This window comes from Poecilia reticulata, chromosome 7 (assembly GCF_904066995.2).
Source record: "Poecilia reticulata chromosome 7, P_reticulata-male-v2, whole genome shotgun sequence".
Classification (NCBI taxonomy): Eukaryota; Metazoa; Chordata; class Actinopteri; order Cyprinodontiformes; family Poeciliidae; genus Poecilia; species Poecilia reticulata.
The window spans coordinates 26,164,831-26,188,973 of NC_088836.1; the positions used below are offsets into that span (position 1 = coordinate 26,164,831).

Sequence of the window (24,143 nt, forward strand, 5' to 3'; positions counted from 1 at the left end):
CGCCCCGGCCCAGTTGCGGAAGGCTCTCCTCGCGGACCCGAGTCGGACTGTTCTGTTGACATTCTTTATTTCAACAAAGTAGCTTTAGATATTCATCCAAGGTGCTTCGACTAGGGTTACCAAGGGACCAGCCCCTATACATTTAAAGCCGTGGGGGTCGGGGGAAGAGAGACAGAGACTGTGGCGGCAGCGTGTCGGTTGGTCTGTGTTACCCAGAAAGCAGTTGGGCACAATATCGCAACACCAACACCGTGAGTGAAACAATGACTGGGGCAGACTACTATATAAAGTACTCGGGGAACACTTCTTTATTATTACACATCCACATTTGTAGAGTACGGAACAAATCGCGCCCCGTATAGGTTCAATACAGGACGGGTGGCAACCGTAACTGTAGCGTCTATTCTATGCGCCTTATAGTGCGGAAAAAATAGTAGACTAAAAGACTTTGTAAAACTTTGTGTTTTTTGCAGTGTAGGAACTACAGCTCTTTGAATTGCCTTGTTGCTGAAAATGTGCTATATAAATAAAATTACCTTACCTTACCTTACAGGACTGCTTTTTCCTGGTATTTATCGAGTCATTAGTAGCTGCCCATTAATTTTTTAACCATGCTTTTACTTTCATTGTATATTAAAAGCAAGATTTTCACATCCAGTGAAATTTTTCTGTATTGACTGTTTGTTCCTAGAGTTATAAAACTGAATCTGTTTCAACACTTATGATTAATCAGCTTCTGATTCTGTCACAAATGAAAAATAAGTATAAGCTCTTTGGATGACAAAAACTCAATATATTTGAATTTATTTCTTGGCAAGGTGAATTTAATACATTTATTCCAGTAAGTCTATCTTCTGACCATAATTTCACTGTTTTTTTATGCTTTGGCTCAGTTTTTATGCTAGCCTATCTGCTTAGTCGTTGCTTGTTTTAGGGATCCTAAGACGAAACGACCTTCCTCTGGAGGAGATCCAACAATCAATGAGGCCACAGCTCCACCGAGACTTTTCAGCATACTAATTGTGCTAATGATTGATTAATTTGGGGATCAGAGACTCGAGCTATAGATAGAGGAACACTGGATACTGTGCAGAGCTTTGCAACAAACAATATCTTCTGTACTCATATATTTTTGAGCTCTGAACAATAAAATGCGACTTATTGAGTTGTGCAAAGTGAAGCATTGATTAGCTTCTGTATTCTTTACAATAGTATTTATGGCATAATTTAGCTTTGCAACACTTGCCGAAGTCGTCCTCGCCGTTTCTGCCTTCGTCTGCAGCCTTTTCCAGGTTGCTGAGGGATTTGCTGCGTGTGCGGAAGTTTCTGAGCAGGTTACGGTGTTCCTGGTAGGTGATGGGGGGACTCTCCGGACCAATGTGAACAGGACGAGGTGTGCCGTAGTAATTCCCTGTAATAAATAAGGGCAAGGAAACCTCGCTTTAGAACAAGCACATGAATATGTTGTAAAAATACATATTTCGGGGCCGATATACATCCTTTTGGGACACAACTTCACAAATCAACTACTGTTGCAAATCAAAGCTGGTTAAGAAACAAGAAACTGGCATAACATAATGGTTTGAATCCACGACACTTACAGAACAGCCCCTACGTATGTTACAGGTTTTTATTTTAACAGTATTACAGATGAGAAGTTTGTCAAAATTTTTTTATTTATTCTTTAAACTGATTTTGTTTAGTAAAGTAGTAGTAGTAGTAGTAGTTTATGTTAAATACCACAATTAGCTGCCATTTTTTCTGTTGCTGTCTGTATCTGTGAGGCAGAAGTTGCTGGACAGATTTTTTGATTTCCTCTTTTGTTTGAATAAATGCAGAAAACTTGAGTATGTCTGTCCTGAAATCAACCTACTGGAGCTGAGACGAACATAGAAGTGTTACACGTACATTATGTATCCCCTGGGATGGTACACTGTTTTTGTTATAGCCATCTGCTCCCGCCTCTAAAAACAAAATGGCATTATCCGTACCACCCCCACCTTCCTCCCATTTGGCTCATAGGGATACAAATGGGTTGAGGGGAAATATTAGATTAGCGAGCTAAACAGCAAGGTCACCAGCCGTCACCATTTACTGCAGCTTCTGCAGGCTACAGCGCGGCTGATACTGCTGACACTGATGGCAATGTGCATGTCAATGTCAGATGTGAGGCAGGTGAGGATGACATTTATTGGTCCCATTAAACTCATAAATTATGGATAGTAATGTATGGAGGGTTTTAATCAGAGGCAGGGCTCTGACCCTCGCAGGAGAACCGAAATATGAGCTGAGCAGCACCTGATGTCAGAATATGCGCTGACGAATGGGTTTTGATTAGCTGGCAATTGCTGACTCTGTGAATCTCATTTGTTATTGTGTTAATTTGGTAATTTTATACAGATAATCAATCAAATTAACAATACTTAATGGTATAGAGAGAAATAGTGTTAGGAGTCTGGGGTAATTCAATTTTTTTTTTTTTTTTAAACTTTATTTTTATTTGTTTTTATAAAACACATACACTTATAACATGAAGGCTAGGACAGGTAGCAGCTAGTCATACTGATGACCATCACTATGCAGACATTTCACAGTATAAAATTACACAGACGAAATACAAAAGAGAGCTCCCAGGTGTCTGTCTAAGTGATGTAGAATCACAACCATCAACTGTTACACACTTTTGGTTATAAAATAATCCCATTTTTCCCACAGTCTCTTTCCTTTCTCCTTCTGGAGACGTATTGTAAATGTCAACATTTCCATATTGTATATCAAGTTTATGATATTCACAAGAAGCTTCAGGGTAGGAGGTCTAGGCTGGAGCCAACATTTAGTAATCGCCTTCTTGCTTGCAATCAGAAATATCTTCAACATATATGTGTCCTTATTATCTAGTCCTTCAGGGGTATTCCAAGGTACATAGGAGAAAATGAGAGGGCTAAAGATATACCCAGAATTTCATAGATTACTCGATTAACATCCTTCCAGAATGCTTTCAACTGTGCACAGTCCCAAAAGATGTGAAAACAGTCTGCAGAGGCCACACCACACTCCCTCCAGCAAGAGGTCTGAGAGTCATCCAACTTCGATTTCTGCTTTGGCGTAATAAAAAATCTGATTAGATTCTTCCAACCGAAATCGCGCCATGTTAGAGAATTTGTGGTGGACAGAGTGTTCCTCCAAATCTTCAGCCAGATCTCCGGTAAAATTATTACATTTGCTTCCTTTTCCCATCGTTGTCTGACATAATCAGTTGATTTCTTATTCATAGATGATAAATTTCTATAAAGTTTGCCGATAATGCCTTTTGTATTTTTACCAGCGTATGAATCCACAAATATTTGCACTATTCCTGGCTCTGCATCCAAGTCATAAGTTTTGATTTCTTTCCTGAAGAAACTCCGGACCTGCAAATAACGGTAGAAATCTCCTCTGCCCACGTCATAAGTCCGGCACAAATCCTCAAATTTTACCAACTCCCCGTTTTTAATTATATTACAGAATGCAGTGATTCCCTGTTTCGCCCATCTTCTATATTTGTGGTCCATCAATGCTGGGAGGAAACGTGGGTGGTACGCCGGCCAACTCAATACTCCTATCTGTTTATGGAGGTTGAACTTTTTAACTACCTCTGCCCACCTTTTCAAAGAAAGATTCAAACACAGATTTTGTAATTGGTATACCTGGGGCAGCCCATCCAGGCACCCCAGAACAAACTGTATAGGGACGTCCAACAAGGAAAGCTCTATATCCTTCCATTTAGCCTCATAGGCTGGGTTACACCAGCACACCAGAGGTCTAATCTGGGCAGACAAGTAATAATCCACTAGGCAAGGTAGACCCATACCCCCCGATTCCCAGGCATCTGCAGGGTCGAGTATCTTACTCTTGGCCTTTTATTGCTCCATATAAACCTTGAAAAATGCATATCCCACTCCCTAAATTGTTTTGCTGGAACCTCTACTGGAAGAGCTGTAAACATGTACAATAATCTTGGAAGAACATTTATCTTTATTGTTCGGATTCTGCTGCCAAGGTCAAGGGGAAGCAGGCTCCACCTCTCCAGGTCCTCATATATTTTCTTATTTATTTGTTTGTAATTAACCTCATATAATTGAGCCAAGTTTTTTGTTAGTATAACCCCAAATATTCTATTTGTAATTGATGCCAATTAAATTGATAACTATTTATTAACTTTTGACGGAACAAAATGAAGGGTCAGAATTTGGGTTTTTTGTATGTTGAGTTTATAGCCTGAGAGTCTGCCATATGTTTCCAGGATGTTCATAAGCAATGGAATACCAGATTCAGGGTTTTTAATTACTACTAAAACATCATCTGCGTACAAGCATATTTTGTTTTCCACATTCCCTATAGTCACCCCTCCAACTCAGCCTCCTCCCTAATAACCTGAGCCAGTGGTTCGATAAAAAGATTAAAGAGTAGTGGGCTTAAAGGGCAGCCCTGCCTACATCCTCGTTGTAATGTTATTTGATTCGAGAGGCTTCCATTGATTTTAATTCTTGCTTTTGGTGAAGAGTACACATTTTTTATACATTGGATAAATCTATCACAGAACCCAAATCTTTTCATTACTTGAAACAGAAACTCCCACCCTACAGTATCATATGCCTTCTCGGCATCTAAACTGAGAAGGACTGCACTTGATTTTTCTTTAGTTATATGATCAATAATATGAACGGCCCTTCTTATACTATCATGCGTTTGTCTATTACCAATGAAACCTGTCTGGTCCTCATCTATCAGGAAAGGCATCAGGGTACTTAATCTCTTGGCTAATATTGCAGCATATAGTTTGTAGTCTATGTTTAATACACTAATTGGTCTATACCCTTTAGGATCCGTTTTGTCCTTCCCCACCTTTGGTATGACCGATATAAACGCCTCTCGCCATGATGGTGGAAGAGCGCCCCCTCCCAGGGTGTAGTTGAAGGAGGCCTTCAATAGTGGGAGAACAGATTCCCTCATGGCCTTATACCACTCCGGAGGGAAACCGTCACAGCCTGGTGATTTATTGGTCTTAAGATTGGATATCCCTCGGTCAACTTCCTCAGCTGATATTTCTGCCATTAACTTGTCATTTTGGTTTTTTCCTATAGATGGAAGATCCAAGGAGTTAAGAAATTTTTGAATTGTTTGATTATCCATTTTGTCTGGCTGTGTGTACAGAGCTGCATAATACTCTTCAAATGATCTCTGAATTTCTTCAAGTTTATTAATCATCTTGTTAGTTTTTGGATTCCGAATTTTATAGATTGTGTTTTCCACCTGTTGTTTCCTGAGCCTCCATGAAAGCACCTTAGAAGCTTTAGGCCCTGCCTCATAATACCTTTGTCTCATATATTTAAGTTTTTTTTCAATTTCCTCATTTAAAATTTTGTGAATCTCCTGCTTAACCGGCCTCATTTGTTCCAGTAAGGAAGGGCTTTTGTTAATCGAATGCAGCTGCTCCAATCTTTTTAAATTTTCTTGTAAGTCAGTTAGTTTTTTCGCTCTGACCTTCTTTAAGTTAGCACATTTTGCAATTATTTTACCCCTAATATATGCCTTGGCTGCATCCCAAAGAATTGTAGGGCTAACTGTACCATTATCATTAAATTCTAAGTAAGTTTTAAGCTCTTTTGCCATTTCTGTTTTGAATTCCATACTATTTAATAAACTTGTGTTAAGCCTCCATAATGTGTTTTTAGTGCTTCTAGTTAAATTAATTTTCATAGTTAAACCAGAGTGGTCGGAAATGTCTCTTTGTCCTATTTTACAATCTTTTACTCTGTGAAGATCCTTATTGAACATAAAAAAATAATCAATTCTAGTATGTATGTTATGTCTCGTTGAGTAAAAGGTAAATTCACGGTCATATTTATGGAAAGATCTCCATACATCCGCAAGACCCAGTTCTTGCAGGATTTTTTTGAATTGCTTTTCTAAGCGAGTCCTTCCTCGTTCACTGCTAGTCGTATCCATTTTTGGGTTTAAGAGTAAATTAAAATCACCTGCACATATACATGTGCCACTTGCTTCTACGGCCACAAGACTAAATAGCTCCTTAAAAAAGTCAATGCTACTACCAGGGGGAGCATAGATATTGCATAGGGTGACCTCTTCCTGTTCCAGCTTCCCCCTTAATAGCACATATCTGCCTTCTTTATCTTTATGTTCTGCAATTAAATCAAACCTGATACTGTTTGGTATAAGAATGGCTACCCCCCTTTTTTTCCCAGATCTGTGAGAAGCATAATATGTTTTTCTATAACCCATTTTCTTAATTTTCTCATGTTCTTCATTCGACAGATGTGTTTCCTGCAAGAAACCAATATCAACCTGCTCTCGTTTAAACTTTGAAATGATCTTGCTCCTTTTAATTGGATTTTTTATACCATTCACATTCAAAGTCTGTATATTATAACACTGCATATCCTCTAAACACGAACATGTTTTTTCCTACCTGCATAACAACACTCCTAGCCCTCAGAACACACAGAAAACAGAAATACATAACAGACCTTGACATAACAATTAACAGGTCTTCCAAATAAGAGGATCCTTTATTCCTCTTAATGTAGGGGGTAACTGCCACTAGTGGGGCCCCTACTTAGTTGCCTACTCGAAGAAAGGAAACTGAAAAGGTCAATTAAAGAGTCACCTGCATCGGTTCTTCATCACTCCCGATATGAAGGAGAGTCACAGTCCTCACCATACTCCTGTGCAGAGACGGCCACCCCTTGACGCTCTGAATGGTACCGGTCAGCTGACCTGAAACTCTCGCTATGAGGTGCTCAAAAGTGTCTTCGGTGGAGTTGAGGAAGATTATTCATCCATAACGACGTCCTCTCTGCCTGGTCGCTGAAACGCCTTCAGCTTTTCCCGTGCGCTCTCTCGCAGGCCAGGTGTGCTCCCAGCGCGTCGCCATCCCACTATATCCATTGGCAGAAGATTGTTGATTGTCTCCGCTGTGATGGCTTTGGATCTGTTTGCAGACACCGGCCCCACCGTGAATCCACGTCTTCTCAGGTCCAACGCAGCCTCCTCCGCACTGTTGTAGGTGATCACGCCGGAGTCAAAGTGCACACGCATTTTGGCCAGCGGGGTTTGGAACCGAATAGCTTTCTCTTTGAGCACTTTCTTAACCGGAGCGTACTCTTTCCTCTTCTGTTGTATTATTTCAGCATAGTCGTGGTCGAAGAATATGCGTTTTTCTTGTATATATATAGGCTTCTTCCACGCCGCGCGGAGGATTTGTTCTTTAACGTTATATTTCAGGAAGCGTACCACCGTGGACCGAGGTGGAGCACCAGCTGGAGGCTGCGCACCCAGCGCTCTGTGGGCTCTCTCTATCCCCAGGTTCTTCTCACTGTCTAAGTCCAAACTGTCACTGAGTTCAGTTTTAAGCATGTTTTCCACGTACCTCTGCATTGAGGTACCTTCCGCATTTTCAGGGATGCCATATATCCGCAAATTATTCCGGCGTGAGCGTCCTTCCAAATCCGTGATCTTTTCCCCAAATAATTTCTGATCATTTAGCAGCTGGACGATAGCCTCTCTCACTCCAATGTCCCATCTCTCTTTCTCTGCCATGCTCTTCTCCATTTCTCCAAGGCGCTTACCCATCTCCTCGGTCCTGTTGATAGCGGCGCTAACCTGTTGATTTATTTCGGTTGTCAGCTCGTTCAATAGGACTTTAATTTCCTCCTTTAAGCTCATTCTCACTTGCGCTATCTCCTTCTTCATCTCTGATTTGAGGTCCCGCATGCCCTCCGCCATTACTTCACCGACCACCTTTCTCAGTGAGCTAATTGTAGCAGGCAAGGCCTCATCCGCCATCTTCTCTCCTTCCTCGACCGGGTGTGCTCCGCGAGCTTTGCTTTCGTGTCGCATTTCTGAGCTCCGAGACTGGACTCGAACCTTCTTATTTTTATCCCCACTCATTCTTATTGAAAAAAAATAAACTTTTAGCGCGCTGGTACTTTGAATTAGGGGGGGGTTTATATCTACCGATGCAGGACCTCTTGTCTATGCTGCCATACTAATCGCCATGACACCGGAAGCCCCGTAATTCAATTTTTTAATAGATGCTAAGTATCAAATCTACCTTATTCACTGCAAAGACACAAAATATGACCAAGTATTTTTGATCTAGTTTGTAGTGCAAACATCTTCATAAAATGTAAATAAAGCAAAACTAACTTACAAGTAACTTTTCAGCAAGATGTAGGGCCTTGTTTTAAGATAATAATTCCTTAATATTGATTAAAAAGTGCTTGTTCTATTGGCAGATAAATTAACTTATAACATGGGAAAAATGTCTTGTTATAAGTTAAATCTGCCAATAAAACAAGCACTTTTTAATCAATATTAAGGAATTATTTACTTTACTTATTTACTCGGTAAGATTTTGTTTATGCAGTGTAATACAACAGGAAATCAAGCAAATTTGAAAAAGAAGAAATCTAATCTGCAAAATATATATCTCCCCTTGTGTTAAATCATATTTTGGCTAACTGTTGCTCCATTTTTCTAAATGTGGTTTCAACAAAATAACATTTTCCTTGGGTCTGAATCCCTGTAATCTTTAAATGTTGTTGCAATAGAGAAAATTTCAGATTTTTTTACCCTAACCTTTGAATTTCCCACTCTCGAGCAGCGCTCCAGACTCCTCCAAGGAGAAAAACTCCTCAATGGAGACAAAGTTGTAGTCCACCCCTGAGATTTCCCCGTCTCTGGGCTGCCTGGTCGTACCTGTGATGAAGGAGACAATGTCAAACATCAGAGCGATGAGGCTACATATAAAATCAGCCGTGACATGGATGATGTATCGGTTAATCAAACCCCTCTCCTCCAATCAAAGGTCATCAATCTGAGCTCAGCGTTCAGACAATCTGCAGATCAGCAAAATATAAATAATCAAGCTTTGACAAATGATGCAAAAATGTAAAAATTACACTCAGTTAAGCCAAAATGGCATTATTTAAAGTCAGGTTTTTCATTCGTTTTCAACAGAGTAGCCACTATTAAACCAAACTTTGCCCTTTTGTGTAATAATAGCAACCATTTACCAAGGCCTCCTTATTATGAACAGATCGATACGAAGTAGATCAAATATTAATGAAACGCTGGGAAAGTCTTAAAGTGTTTCTATCACCGTTGCAAAGGTGGAGCACTTAGATGATCAACGATCTGTCATCATAATTAATTCACATTGACCTTGGCCTGGAAGAAAGTGGCGAGGGTGAGGCATCTTGCACAACACAGGATCTTTTCTTCACTGCTTCATTTCAACACAGCACATCTCCACACAGCTGTGTGCAAGCACAGGCATGCAGTGTGAAATGTGTCATATTTTTATGTTTCCCATTAAGCTACTGGAGTCGTTTTAATTTGCAAATTGGAAATGGAGAGCAACCGTCGTGACCTTGAGACACGTCCTGCCTTTCCTTCAGACTGAATCGCTTCAAAGTAAAGACAAATCTCCGTCCTTCCCCGGGAGGACCACATGTGACGTCTGTGTGTGTGTGTGTCCAGCAGGATGAAGTCACACCCGGCTACCCTATAAAACCTGTGATTAATGCACTGCTGTCCTGGGAGCAGCTCTCGCAGCCACAATGACACATGCAGGACTGCACTGAGCATGCAACCCACACACACACACACACACACACACACACACACACACACACACACACACACACACACACACACACACACACACACACACACACACACACTTAAGACGGGAAACAGTTTTCACACACTGCAGCTAGCTCTCACAGGTAGCAGACTCCAAACTCTGGGCAGCTCCTCCATCACTCTGTCCTGTTCCCTCTGCAGCACAAAGTGTGTTTACTTTGCAATCAGCTCTGGCGGTTTGCCCTCTGGGCTCCTGCCAGCGGTTAGCCCAGCACTCGTAGCCCGTTTCTCGCCAAAACCTGAGTTAAATTTGTCCGGCGCTTTGATATGAGGATACTTCCTGCCTCAAACATTTCCACAGATTTTCACATTACAGGATTTAGTCAATGATGTTTAGTCAAAAGCACAAACAGAACAGCATCAGTATTATTTGATACAGAAGCACATGTGGACTCAAAGTGAGCCACACGGTGGCTCTGGGTTGAATGTAGGGGTGCACCGATTTATCGGTTCTGATTTCCTTAACTTTGGAAGATCGGTGATCGGACGATTTTTACATATGAAGCCGATCTTATCCACCAATCTCATCTAGGTTGGCAAAGGTCTAAGAATCAACCACTGTCCTCTTTTGCTGTCCGGTGAGAAATGTTTCAGCCCACCAAGTTATTTCTGCACGTTTACAATTAACAATAGTGACCCACTGTTGTCAACTCAACTTTCCAGCTATATCGAGCAACATTTCAAAGTAAAAAAAAATGTGTATTGGCCAAAATCAGAATCGGCAGGTTAAGCTTTTTAAAAGATCGGTAATCGGTGATGGGCCAGAAAACTGCAATCGCTGCACTCCTGCTTGAAAGGTAGCGCTAGCACTTCCTAGCATAATATTTTTACTTACACGGATTGTCGAGTGGGAACTTAGTAATTATAAGCCCAGATAACTTAGATATTTAACTGGAAAAATGAACTGCAAAGCGCTGACGATATTCACTATTTTTGTGAAATAAAAATGAAATGTCCTTACCTACCTGTAGAACAAACTTAGAAAGTACCATCTACTTAGCAACTCAGAACAACTGGAACCAACATTTAGTTTTATACTTACAGCAACCCTGAACTAGAATGAAACGTGGAGAACCAACCAACATTCATACTTTTTAGCTTATTACTTTTTCTTTTGGTTTTATTGTTTTGTTTATATTTCTTTCTAATACATGTAAAGCACTTTGAACTGCCTTGTTGCTAAAAATGTGCTATATAAATAAAGTTAAAGTATAGGCCCAGATAAGAGCACTATAAGCTAGCACTAGGTTATCTTGCCAAATTCCCACTCTGCAATTCATGTAGGTAAAAATATCAATTCATTCATTCTTTGCAGTTCATTTTTCCAATTATATATCAATCCATAAAAGCCTGTGAATTGAATAGATCACCAGATCACACTGGAACTGGAAGACATTTTGAATATCCAAAATAAATAAACAAAACAAAACAACAGAGACAACAAATGAAATGAATTATGAAGTCTCTATAAACAAAACTGTCCTTCAAAAAAGGTCTAGTTGAGATCAAAACACCTGATTAACGACGTTTGTCATCCAGTTTTTGATAGAAAAATAATAAATCATACATATTATTTCAATTTATCATGTGATTAATTCATTTATTGTTTATTGCGACAAGTCCAGTGTTAGTTTTGCTTTATTTCCCATGTAATCAGACATTTACATTATAAAAACAAGACCAAAAGTCTTGTTTTTATAGACTATAAAAAGTCTACTTTTGGTCTGTTAACTTTTGGTTACCAGACCAAAAGTAGCTGGTAATATTTTGTGTTTTTGCAGATTCCTGTTCATGTTTATCTCATGTAATTCCTGCACCTCTTGTTTCTAAAAATATATTTACCCCTCTAATTATGTGCAACTCAAATTTAACCCAAAAAAATAACTAACACTGCAAGTCTTTGTCTAATTAAAGATCTGATAACTTGTGTGTAATTCTTCTCCTTCCTTCAGGACACACAGTATCTATCCAGCTGATATGGTGCGAGGCAGGGAATCATTATCCATGCACCCTCCTTTGAGTTATATATATATATATATATATATATATATATATATATGACATGTCAGTGGGGGGACAGAATGGATTATTGACATCTTCTTCTTCCCCGACTGTCCCTGTAGGCGCCACATTCTCTGATCCCTTGCAACACGGGTGAGGAAGGGATTGAAGAGGTAATTACAAAGAACCGTCTCCGACTGTCTGCCAGGATCAGCCGCACACAAAAAGCAAAAACAACCAACCCTGTGCTGACTAAAAGGCCATAGACGGGCCGGCGGACACGCCGCAGGGGGAACATTAGGATAAGTTGAATGATGATGTTTCTTATCTCCGAGTCAGACGATTAGAAACGTCTTTCATGGAGGAGATGAAGGCGCAGCAGCCTTCAGACCGAGACTTTGGCTTTGAATCATCCAAGGGCACATCTGCAAAACTCAAACTGCGTTTATGAAAGAATGGATGGGAAAGTAAAACAGAAACCCACAAAAAAACCTCTATGAATGAAGAGAGAAAAGAGGTTTATAATTTACTCTGAATTTCATCAAAGTCGAGGCACAACCCCATATTCTCACTGTGTAACAATACCCCAGTTTTTTTGGTAGTTAATTTTAAAAATAGGTTTGATTTTTTTCCCCATTTAATCAGAAAAACATCAATGATTCAAACTTAAATAATATTTTACATTTTACAGGAATAATGTCATCCAAACGTTTTGTTAAAAATAGAACTGAGAATATTCTTATTCTTAAGATATTCTGGAATTTTAAATGAGTTTTTATTGTTAATGCTTTTATTGTAATTTGTAGCACTTTGAAATTTACACTTAAAGTCTCATTGTGCAAAATAAAGGCTTTTTTTACATTATAGTCTTCAGAGAGCTTTTAAACAATCAGAAATCAGTCAGTTTTATTTCAAACATCCAACTCTCTCCATCTCAATGAGCTTATAATTTAAAGAAGTAGACGGAATATTTTTTAAAACCTAATTCATGCTTTGCTGAGGAATTTGAGCAGATTTTATACATTTTTGTGCTGCTTGAGTCAGACGGGACTCAAGCAGCACAAAATAACTTAACTTTAATAACTTAAAGCTGTTTAAGTTATTAAACAACGTAATAATAAGAGCTCTGACAACTGCAACATATTTGCAAACACTTGGTCTTGGTTCGGTGGAAGTGAAGTGAAGTCTGTTGCGGTTCGAATTAACGTGAATGGATCGGAAACCAATCCAAAAGTGAGAAGTGGCCTATAAAGCAGGGCATTCTGGGTAATTACAATCAAAACAAACCCGACATTACAGCGCTAGTGGGAGAAATGACTCGTCGTGTTTTACCAAAGACAAAAGAGAAATCCTGCAACAATCTGATGATTCTCCACTTTTGTTTGCATTTTGTGAAGAAGAAAGAGTCTTCTTCAGAGGTTTTCATGTTGGTTTCTTCAGCAGTCCCTGGTGCAGCGCCACCACAGGCGTGGAGGGGAACAGGTTTCTCAAAAGTTTGGTTCAGTTCGATACAGTGCAGTGTGAAAGCGAAATGTAGCAGCTGAAAATGTAACAAATGTTGCATCTTTGTTCCCCAATCAAACCGAGTCATTTAGAAATATTAGTTTTTTCTCCTCAAAACCCTGTTAGTTTAAGAACAGCAGGTGCAAATGGAGTAAAAAATACCTGTTCCTAAAACATTCGTGCTGATCTTGTCAGAGAGTCTGGAAACGACGCTGTAAGGTCAGATTTTCGTTCTCTAAATTAGCCTCTCTATTGGCTCAGTGGCCAAGCCTGCAGCTGGAAGCTTAACAGACTCCATACTGGGATTACTGATACTAACATTGGAAACCAGTCCCTGCCTCCCAGTACCACACAGTCTGCCTCAGCATTAGCACACAAGTCCATTAGAGCAACGTCACTTTGGCTCTGACTGACGTTAGCTTTTAATTTAATTCCTCTCTGCAGATTATTGATGCTCCAGCCTGCATTTACTTAATTCTGTCGTTCATTTCCATTTTTACGAGCTGCCTTCCCAAATGAGCCTTTGTACTGTTATTTCTTGCATAAGTGCCAACTTCAATATCGAACAACATCATCTCATCAAAAGATGCCTGAATTACTCTAAAACAACAGCATGAAGCAAGATTTACAAAAAGAGAAAGAAAACTTTGAAATAAACAAAATTTGTGATCTGATGGCCTAAACACTTTGCCAAGCACTTTCCAACACCAGACTTTAGAGATAAAAACAACACAAACCAACTAAAAAGACAGTTTTAACTGACTATTATATAACATTTATTGCTGTTTATAATGTCTTGCTATAATATTCTACATAACAGGGACAAAATAAACTAAAATACAGCAAAACTTTATGCTTTTTACTGTCTCACATGCGTCCTACTGGTCCGAGAACAAAACACTAATTTAACAAAAAAATCGTCCAATTATAACAACTTTTATTACAAATATACAGACAAATAAGTCATTAAGCCATAAATATTTATTACATTGAAACAATTCGAACAAATCCTGTATCTATCTACAATAACTCTGAAGAGTTTAAGTTAATATGAGGTACAAGAATATTTAATTTCCCTTTGGGATCAATAAAGTATTTCTGAATTTGAAACAGCATAAAAGAAGTTACAAAAAAATCTCAAAAATATTCTTGTTAATTTTCTCAAGTATAGCAAATAGAAATCTTTTAGTAATTATATCTGACAATATATTATTTTATATATATTATATTATAGTATCATATCTAACAAGAACAGTTTAGTCTGATTTAACTTCAAGCTGTCAAAAAATATGTCTTTTTTTAGATTTCTGAAAATATCTGGTTTTAACTGTAAATAACATTTTACAAATTTAGGCTGTTAATCAAACTTTATGTTCCACTTTATTACAAAACTGTTCAGCTTGAATATGAATCACTTTCAAAGACTTTTTACAGAAATGAAGAACTTTCCAAACCTTGAAAACACCTAATTGAATTTAAACTATTTTTAAGGCTGTTCCTTTGCAGGACGTCTATTTTAAAAACTCAAACTGTACCAAATAAATAGCTAGAACTGCAAGTGAAGAAAGAAAGCAGGAAAACGTACTTATGTTCCTGAAGGGGGCCACAATGAGCCACTGATGAAAACTCCTCAGCTTTTCGCTCCTGTTAAACACAGCTGCCTCATTCAGGGGGGAAAAAGGAAAACGATACGAGCAGGAGAGGAAAAAAATAAACCTGTATGGTCTGAAATGAGAAGTGATGCTGGCTGTGCTGCGTGGGGATCAGGCTGCGCCGGTGCGAGCAGGAGAACAACAGCATCTTACTGTGTCATCTTCAGGAGATCAGGGGATTACACACCCAGGGGGCCGAGCCTGCCTCGTTGTCACTCTTACTAAATTAAAACGGCGAGAGATGGCAGGAAGTTCGTAAAGTTTCCCAACAATAAAGCAAGACGGATTAAACAACTCCTTTTTTTTTATCAATAATTAAAATCAGGGCACTGTTTCCTTAAATCCTTCTCTGGCTCGCCTTCATCTGATTTGCTCATTTTAATTATAAAAAAAAAAAGCAGAGAGCGGTGGAGTTAATTTGGATTGCGCCGTCCCTGTGCAGCCACTTGTAGATGCAAAGTGTGGTAATAAGATGAAAAACAGTTAAAATTGCAATTAAACTTCAATTTGAGAGATAAAGCGCGGCTCTCTCACGCCGTCTTGTGCGTTCTGGACCGCTCTTTGTTCTGTCGGCGTGTGAGTTGTGTGGCGTGGCGGCAGACTGTGCCATTTGACCTACTTCCTGGACTAAAGGAGAGATTAACAGCAACTCCACAGTCCTACGACAAGGTTAAGACTACACACACACACATACACACACACACACTCACACACACAGAGAGAGAACAGTGATGGGTGGTGTCCTCTGCATCACCGCTTGTAAAAAGCAAAATTAAAAAAACGCAAAACAAGGCAGAAAATTACATTAGGAAAAAAGCAAATTGCGATTCCAGAGTCAGAATAGTCAGCTGTTACATCCTGCAGCCGTTCGCAGTGACGTCACCATGGAGCGGATTAAGATAGCAACAGATGTACAACTACTAGCTGCCTTTGGCTGCCACTCTGCATGCTTTTATTCATTATAATCAAAATGAAATTGCTTGTGCAGGATCAAAATAAATAAATAAACTAGAAGAACCTGTTTCAGACAACTACCCTCAGATTTAGCACCACCTGGTCAAACTGCCTGGAGCAGTGGAGCGATTGAGTCAATGTACAACACAAAATAAACCATGTTGTGGCAATACTGGCTGCCCAAACTGGTTGCCTTTTACTTAAATTTTCATTAAATTTAATTACAACTGACCATTTCACGTGCAAAGTTGAATTATTCAGTAAATCAAATCACCTAGCGGAGCATGCTTCGACATGAGGAAGTGAGGAAAACAGTTCTGCATGCTTAAGTACTAATTAGCACCAGGATATTCACGTGACGGCAACAGGAGATACGTTGTCACAGAATTAATGAGGCCGGTAATGAAAACGAAGAGACACGCTTGGCTAAATTATGAACATAAGCCAGGTTGAAGTCGATTTAATATTAGCCTTAAACTGACATGAGCTGACAGATGACATCACATGAGAGGTGTAAATGTATGCAGAGGAGACATAAAGGACACAAACCAGCAGTGGGCGAAGAAAGATCGGAGATTTACGAAGAAATTATGGAGAGAGAGAGGGAGACTCACAGGGTACGGCTCGGAGGTAGAGGTTCTCTCTGATGACCTGCTGAAGCTGGCTGTCCACTGAGCCGGGTGTGAAGCACTTACTCAGATATAACCTGAGATCTTTGCACAATGTGGAGCCTGAGGGGAGGGCAAACAAAACACGAACGGCGTAAAGAGGAGGAACCAGAACTAGACACTACAAATTAGCAGAGTTTCTTAAGTTGTTTTGTATACAATTTATAATTTACTAGGTGTGCAACTTTTAGGTATTTTATATTGTTTATTGTGATTTAATTGTGAGTTGTTTATTGCCATAAGCAATCTTGTTTTATGAAATGTGAAATTTCATGCATGGTGGGAAGAATCTATTTATCCATCTACTAAGGATGAACAATAGAATCAATAGAAGAGGAAAGAACAGAATATATTTTATTGATAGCTACTCCAGCCAAAGTGTTAAATACTGATAAATTCAAATGTAACCATACGCAATATAAAATTTATAAAAATATATACAGAAGTGTGATATTGTAAGTGATTTAAATAGGGCCAAATATGAAATATATTAAATAAATACATAAGTAAATAACATAAGAATTGTGATAGACACATAATCAATATCAATAATAATAAATCTGATAGAATATTAAATATATGGAATATTCACTGAACTTCGGTTGGTGGAATTAACTCACTCACTCACTCTTTGGTTACCTAGCAACTCACTCACTCTTTGGTTGCCTAGCAACAATTTGTTGAGTAACTGGTGCAACTGCAGTTTAAGGTTCCGTCACTTTGCCTCATAACTTTTAAAAATAAACAACGGAGTGGAGTGAAAACTGTGGATAAAACAGGAAACAGTCACGCTACAAGTTTGGCAGCATTTCAGATATTTAAAACAATAAAAACCTAATCAATACTTATCAATATCGACCAATATGAAACGCTTATATCATGATAGGCTTTTCAGCCATATCGTCCAGTCCTATTTATCTATCTGTTAGGAATGAGGAGTGAGACATTGAGTGAAAAATCTAAGAACAAATAAACAAAAATGTATACGTTGTCTTCACAATCCTTTGCTGTTACCCTGATTTTGATACACCGATTTAATAAAAAATACAGCATAAACACCAAATAAATGTAACAATTTTCAAACTAGCATGCTTATTGAGCACATTATAATTCTTAAGAAACTTGCTCTTATTTTTAGCTCAGATTTTATTAGCTTATTTAACTGAGTCAAACTTCTTTTTGTTGCTGTGTTTGTAATCTTGTTTTATTTTATCAAAACAGGTCTCTCTTGTAAATCATATGTTGAATCTCAACGAGACAATCTGTATAAAAAAAAGGCCAAATAAAAATAAAAGTTATACTTTGAGGGTGGTAACTTGTCTATACCAAGCTTTTGATTGTGTCCAAATCATTTCTGCTACTAGGATGGATTTAAAAACAATGTTTTATGACCTAAACCCTGACACTCACACCTCACTATGCATCTAACCCGACTGTGAACCGAGTCTCCTTCATGTATAAAAATAGAGAAAACAGAGGTTAATGGAGACATAGGAAGGAGTCGGAGTGGATCAGCAGGACTCCGTTTCCTTTCTGTGATCTCTTAATAACATCTCCAGAGCTTTACGGCGTTTGATGACAGCCCACTTCCTGTTATTGATGGGCTGAACACATCTTCACTTGTCACCCTCACAGACGACAACTCTGTCGGTGCGACCCCTGCAGGCATCCGCCTGTCTGTCTGCACCCCTGACACCTCTGACACCCCCCACCCTCCTGTCTGTTACACTAGCTCTACCCAGTAACAGACCGATTTTAAAAATATCAAAGAATTCAACTTCATGTCTGGCGGTTAGCTGCATGTAAGTATGAATGGTCACATATGGAGGCTGCCTGTAAAGGAGGATTTAATCTCGTCTGTTGCCTTTAGGGAGAAATTATGGGCTTTTGTTCAACGTGTTCTAAAACAGATGATGTTTTCTAGTCTGTTCAGGCCTGAAAATTTGCTCTTTGACTCAGTGAGCCAACTGCGCTTGGATTACAGAGCCAAACCTCCTGAAACTTCCCTGTATCATCACAGTATATACACAAACTTCAATGTATTTCATTGGGATTTTAGGAGGTAGTACAAAACAAAGTGGCATAAAAATAAGTTTTCAAATATGTTTGGGACTATAAATCTAAAACGTGTGAGGTACAGCTGCATTAAAGGTGACCTATTATACTTCCTTGAACAGGTTGGGATAGGTATGGGTTATACAAAACACGTTCATTACAGTTTTTGCACAAAATTCTTCTAAAATGATAAGATTTCAGTCTCGTCAGTTCTGCCTATTTTGAGCTCCTATCAGGATGAGCTGTCTTAGGGCATCCTGTCACTTTAAATCCAAATAATTTGATGGCCACGCCCCACAAATTAACGTTTACACTCGCATGTCAAAATGGCTACTAACAGATGTGCAATTATACAACCGTACATCTTTGAAAACTTGGAAGCCTCCAACTTCTTCAAGTGGTAAGTCAACAACAAAACACTTGTCTTTTCCAGCAGATATTGTATACAGTGCATACAGCAGCAAAACCAGCTCACCAAAAGTGCTGGAACTCTGGGTTGCTAGGTAACAGGCTGGGCTTTGCTGAGGTTGCTAGGTAACGGACTGGGCTCCACTGATTTCTGGCTTACATTCCGGAGGTTTTTGAAACGGCTTGGTTCCCAGACAACAGAAAACATTTAACTTATTGCCAAAAACTGGCTGTTCTTGTTTTGCTTTTTGCAATTTTTTTTAGAAGCAGTAGAGAAACAAATGGAAGTAAAATAACATGTAAAATGTGAAACTTGCATAATGGGTCTCCCCATTTTCCAGCGTAAGAAAATTCTGTCAGTAATAATTTTAAGTTTTAACAATTCACTTCAAAAAACCAAATAAATATTAAGTATTTTTGGTGTAGCTTCTGCTCCAAATATCTTCGTAAACTTGAAATAAGACAAAGCTAAATTAAAAGTAACGCTTCAGCAAGACATAGAAGCTTGTTTTAAGTCAGTAATTTCTTAATATTGATGAGAAATTACTAGTTCCACTGGCAGATTATTTCACTAATGGGAAAAATTACTTGTTACAAGTGACTTTTAGCAATATTAAGGAATTATTAATGGATATTATCAAGTAATTAGTTATTTTATTGAAATCTTCCTCTGAAATATAACAAAACATTTTCCCATATTCTAAGTTAAATAATCCGCCAGTGGAACTCGTCATTTTTCTATCACTATTAAGGAATTATTGACTTAAAACAAGCTGATATATCTTGCTGAAAAGTTGCTTGTAAGTTTGTTTTCTCTTATTTCAAGTGTACTAGAAATATTTGGTATGATTTTGTGTTTTTGCAGTGTAAACACACCGCCCCAAACAATGACAGCTTTACATGTAGCTTAAAGTCTGTTCTGTCCTAAAGACTCTTTTTAAATTTCCCAGTTTGTGAGCATAAGGCATCGCTGCTATTTGTACTTCCTGCGTCTGGGGAGCCCATCTTGGTGTCCTGTATTTGAAAGCTGGGGCAGAGGGAGTTGTAGTAGTAGTAATAGTTCTAGAGAGAGTGGGAGGAGGAGGTGTGCCACACCGACCCAGAGCAGCAGCACATCCATCACTGTCCAGGTTGCATGCAGTCAAGCTGCCCGGGGATGGCCAGGAAGGCTTCACAGCTGATAATGGATCTCCACCAGCAGCAGAGGCACCAGGAGCAAAGGTGCCCATTTATACCCTTGTGTCCAAATCAGCTATCAATCAAACAAGCCAAGGCCATAGGGAGCCACGGTCAGGTGACATATTACCCTGTTCAGAGCCAACAAAGATATCCATGTCTCAGGCCCCCGAATCACAACATCAAGGCCTCTTGTGGTTGACAGAAAACCATATTGCAAAGCCCTTTGTCATGTGTCATCACTGATTGTGGAGACAACCCAAATATTGACCAGCTTACTTGACATGCACGCTCAAACACAGAGTCATTGACAAGTCGGCAGTAAAATGCTACAAGCAGCAGATTTGGCTCTTGCGAGAGTGAAAAAGGAAAATAGAGCTGAAAGTAAACAGACGACAGCCTCTGTGCATCAGACTATTTTGGTGTGAAATGACACATTCACAGTAGGTTTGTGTAAAATAGGCAGCACCAAATTAAGCCGTCTACAAGTGCATGAAAGTTTATTTATGCCAATATGAGTAAAGAATAGTAGTTTTCACAGTCAATAAATCTATGCATCACGGATGTTTAGAAGCTGCAAATTCAGTGACTCCCTTCTTCCCAGTTGGCATCAAAGGACCAACTGTTTCTGACTGCACTGGATTATAATTGGGATTAAACTGCAATGAATGTCATTGGTTCTGGATTTGACTATATGACTGGACAGAGTTACTATAAATTAAACTCATTTCAAATTAATTTAAGCTGAATTAGATTTTTTTTTTTTTTTTTACTTCATATGCTCCCTGTAGCTCAGCAGGACTGTTGTTAGTTTATAAATCACTGAACAGCTTAGCATTACAATGTATTGAAGATCTGCTGTTGTCATAGCAACCTTCCAGACCACTCAGGTCTTCTGGTTCTGGGGATGCAGAGCAGAACCAGAACCAGACATGGAGAAGCAGCATTTAGCTCCTATGCACCACAAATCTGCAACAAACTTCCAGAAAACTGCAAAACAGCCAAAACACTGAGTTCCTTTATATCTAGACTAAGCCTGTTTAGAATTGTTTTTGAAACATGATCAATGAAATATTGACCAATGTACTGGAAGTGTATTGATTATTTTAATAATTTGTTAATGTTTGTCACTGGTTTCTCACTTGTCGACTGTTTGGTGTTTTGATGACTTTTTAATTTCGAGTTTTTATGATGTAACGCACGTTCAACTGCTGAAATATGCTATAAGAATAAACTTGATTGATTGGTTTGATTTCAAATAAATAAAAACGCACATTTGCCAACCTAATGACTAGAGAACATTTTTTTAAAGTAATTTAAAACTTAGTGTCTTTTTTTTTGTTTTTTTTTTGTTTTTTTTGTTGTGGAAATTCAATGCAATTGTTCCGTGAAATAAGATGACATGCATTTGTTTTATATCTATTACCTATATTTAAAAATAATAGATGGTTCTTTATCATTTTTAAGTTCTTAAGAGCCATTGTGGAAAGTCCAAAGAGCCACAGGTTGCAGATCCCTGCGCTAAATAAACCAAAAATATTACTGTTAATTTTTTTACTGTGTAACTTCACAAACGGCGAACCATTGAAAAATATCACCTGAATTTCATTTGTACTCAAAACTAGTCATACCTGGTGAAACAGTTTTGATACGGACAGGATGGGGGCAGGAGTTGAGGACTCCTCGAACATCTCCTAAAGTCATCCCCAGTACCGGAGTTCCCCCGATCTCTAGGATGATGTCTCCCACTGTGAGGCCGCCGCCGGGAGCCGACGTGACGAAAGGAAACTCTCCATAATCTGCTCCGCCACCAACCGCGACCCCCAGCTCTCCAGACGCGCCAAGCAAGGGGATGAAGGTATCCTGCACATTGGACCGCCAGTGCAGCTTCTTCACCGCTGTCTTAGACATGGCAAATGAGCTGGAGAGGAATAGAAAAAAGAGAGAGGGAAATGCAGTGTTAGCAGAAAGTGTCAGGCTGTCAATTACACAACAAGCGAGAGAAATAACCTGTGATTTTCAGTAACGTAACTTTTGCTACTTGTCGGTGTCTTCCGTCTGGAGAGCTGCACCATTTCACATCAGAAGGTGCAAAAGTCATGAATAATCCCGACGTTTTATGCCTGGGATATTTCAGATAAGAGGGTGCTGGACTTGAAATTCAGGAATAACGTCACATGGAAACTACGTCTTTGTTTAATGCAAACACATAACGGCCTCCAGAACATGTTCTGCAGCCGCCAGAATCAGAGACTTTCCCTTATGTTCACACCATTGGCTGTAGACTGACATGTTTACATGTAAACAGGCAGGACAGGAACTGGCGCACATTCCTGCGTGTTTACGGTCACATGGGAAAAATCTGTTAACATTTCAGGAATCTAGGCACACACATTTCTAAATATCTTAATTCAGCTAATTGCTAACGTTTGTCTTTGTCGCCATTTTGACGCTGTGAAGCTTACCGGAAATTTAATTTGCTGTAAACAACCATTTTCCACTGCGAACAAAGAAGAGCCAAATAAGACCGTTGTTAATGTTAACTTAATTTCTGCAAACGTGGCTAACACGGACTGAACGGCTAAGTTTACTTCCACCGCTGCTTTGCTAAGACTACAGGCGGACTACAATTCTAAAAACAGCGCAGAAAATTGACGTCATCGTTCACAACTTCTTCTGTTCGCTGATTGGCTCGGTAGAAAACGTACAGGTGGGAATCAAAATCAAGGGGATAAACCACAGATTGAGAAGCGAGATTTTAATCTGCTAACTAACATTTTTTTTGCCAACCCCCAGTGAAAATTACGGAGCCCCCTATGGGACATGGAGGATTTTTCTTCTTTTGCGTTCCCTCGCAATACTTTTGCGTTTTCTCGCAATGATGTGGCCATCATACTTTCTTTTTTAGTTGCTTTAAAAGTTGCATTGAAAGTCCATTAAAAGTGCCGGCTTTGCATTAAAGTGTTATTCTTGACAAAATAATGCAAAGTTGGCACATTTAATCGACTTTTAAGACAACCTTTAAAGCAACTTTGCATTGAAAGTGTCATTATTTACCAAATGACACTTCAGGACAACAGTCATTGACATTCACAAAGGCTCCTTCATGTTGTCATGTTTGTGACAGTGTCATGTTAGACTTGTGCACACACCGTCAAATAAAGTGTTACCAAATCTGGCAAAAATGCTTAATAAGTCGCTTTCATGTTTTTAGTAGCAGTGACTGTTCTCAACATTTCAGATGAAAGAAGCTCACAATGCAGTAAAAAATTGCTTTTTTTAAGTGATTATCTTTAACTCTGTGAAGAGTTATGTTTTAACTCTTAACAGAGTTAAAACATGTGAAGAGATAACAGAGTTATCTGTTTTCAATTACATTTGCAAAAAATGCTGTGGGATCTCACTTTTGAGGTGAGAAGTTAGAAACTAAAGTGGCAGAAATCTGCTGAAATGTGGCTCCTGAAGAGCAGCTGTGAGCTTGAGAGGCTGTAGACGTGGCTGACACGGTGAAGATCTGTTTGAGTCAGCCGTGATGTGACAGCTCTGATGCAAAACAACAGACGATGTTCCTCTGACGTGATCAGAGGAGCCCTGTCACCTTAACACAGACGAACAAACATGGTCGCAGATCAAAAAGGCAAACAAGGCGCATTGAAGAAAAGGTAGAAAAAGTTGGTAATTGAAGGAATGCTGCGAAATGTGGGGGGGAAACAGAAAAATTGACTCTACTTTAGCACTCAGCTGCATTACAAACAGAAGATGAAAGACACATTGTTTATTATTATAAATTACCATTAATTAAATGTTATGTCGAAGAATGGCAGCATAAAAGTTACTAATAAGTCATAATTTTTTTTACTGTTTATTTATATGACTGTGAGCTATAATTAACATGACAATAATTGTAAAAAAAAAAAAAATTCAGCCTGCAGCTGAAAGCTGTGACCAGGCTGTGCATGGAACGCTGAACCTGGGCGTTAATGCATGACAAAGAATGTGCGAGGCAAAAGTATTGAGG

At 39.0% G+C, this 24,143-nt stretch overlaps 1 protein-coding gene across 7 annotated transcripts in view; it reads right to left on the reverse strand.

The window, feature by feature from the left end:
• magixb (MAGI family member, X-linked b) overlaps positions 1–24,143 on the reverse strand; it is a 76,827-nt gene that overhangs the window by 30,486 nt on the left and 22,198 nt on the right. For 5 of the 7 annotated variants that reach the window (XM_081609190.1, XM_081609193.1, XM_017305839.2 and 2 more), the window contains exons 2-5: positions 21,757–22,046; positions 16,433–16,549; positions 8,641–8,760; positions 1,247–1,411 (exon numbers count right to left, since the gene is read on the reverse strand). In XM_081609190.1, coding sequence (XP_081465316.1) covers positions 1,247–1,411; positions 8,641–8,760; positions 16,433–16,549; positions 21,757–22,036 — 682 coding nt within the window. In that variant the 5' untranslated portion in view covers positions 22,037–22,046. Of the gene's footprint in view, positions 1–1,246; positions 1,412–8,640; positions 8,761–16,432; positions 16,550–21,756; positions 22,047–22,157; positions 22,249–22,590; positions 22,771–24,143 lie in introns of those variants that run through there. The other 2 variants (XM_081609191.1, XM_081609188.1) reach the window with 2 other exon arrangements.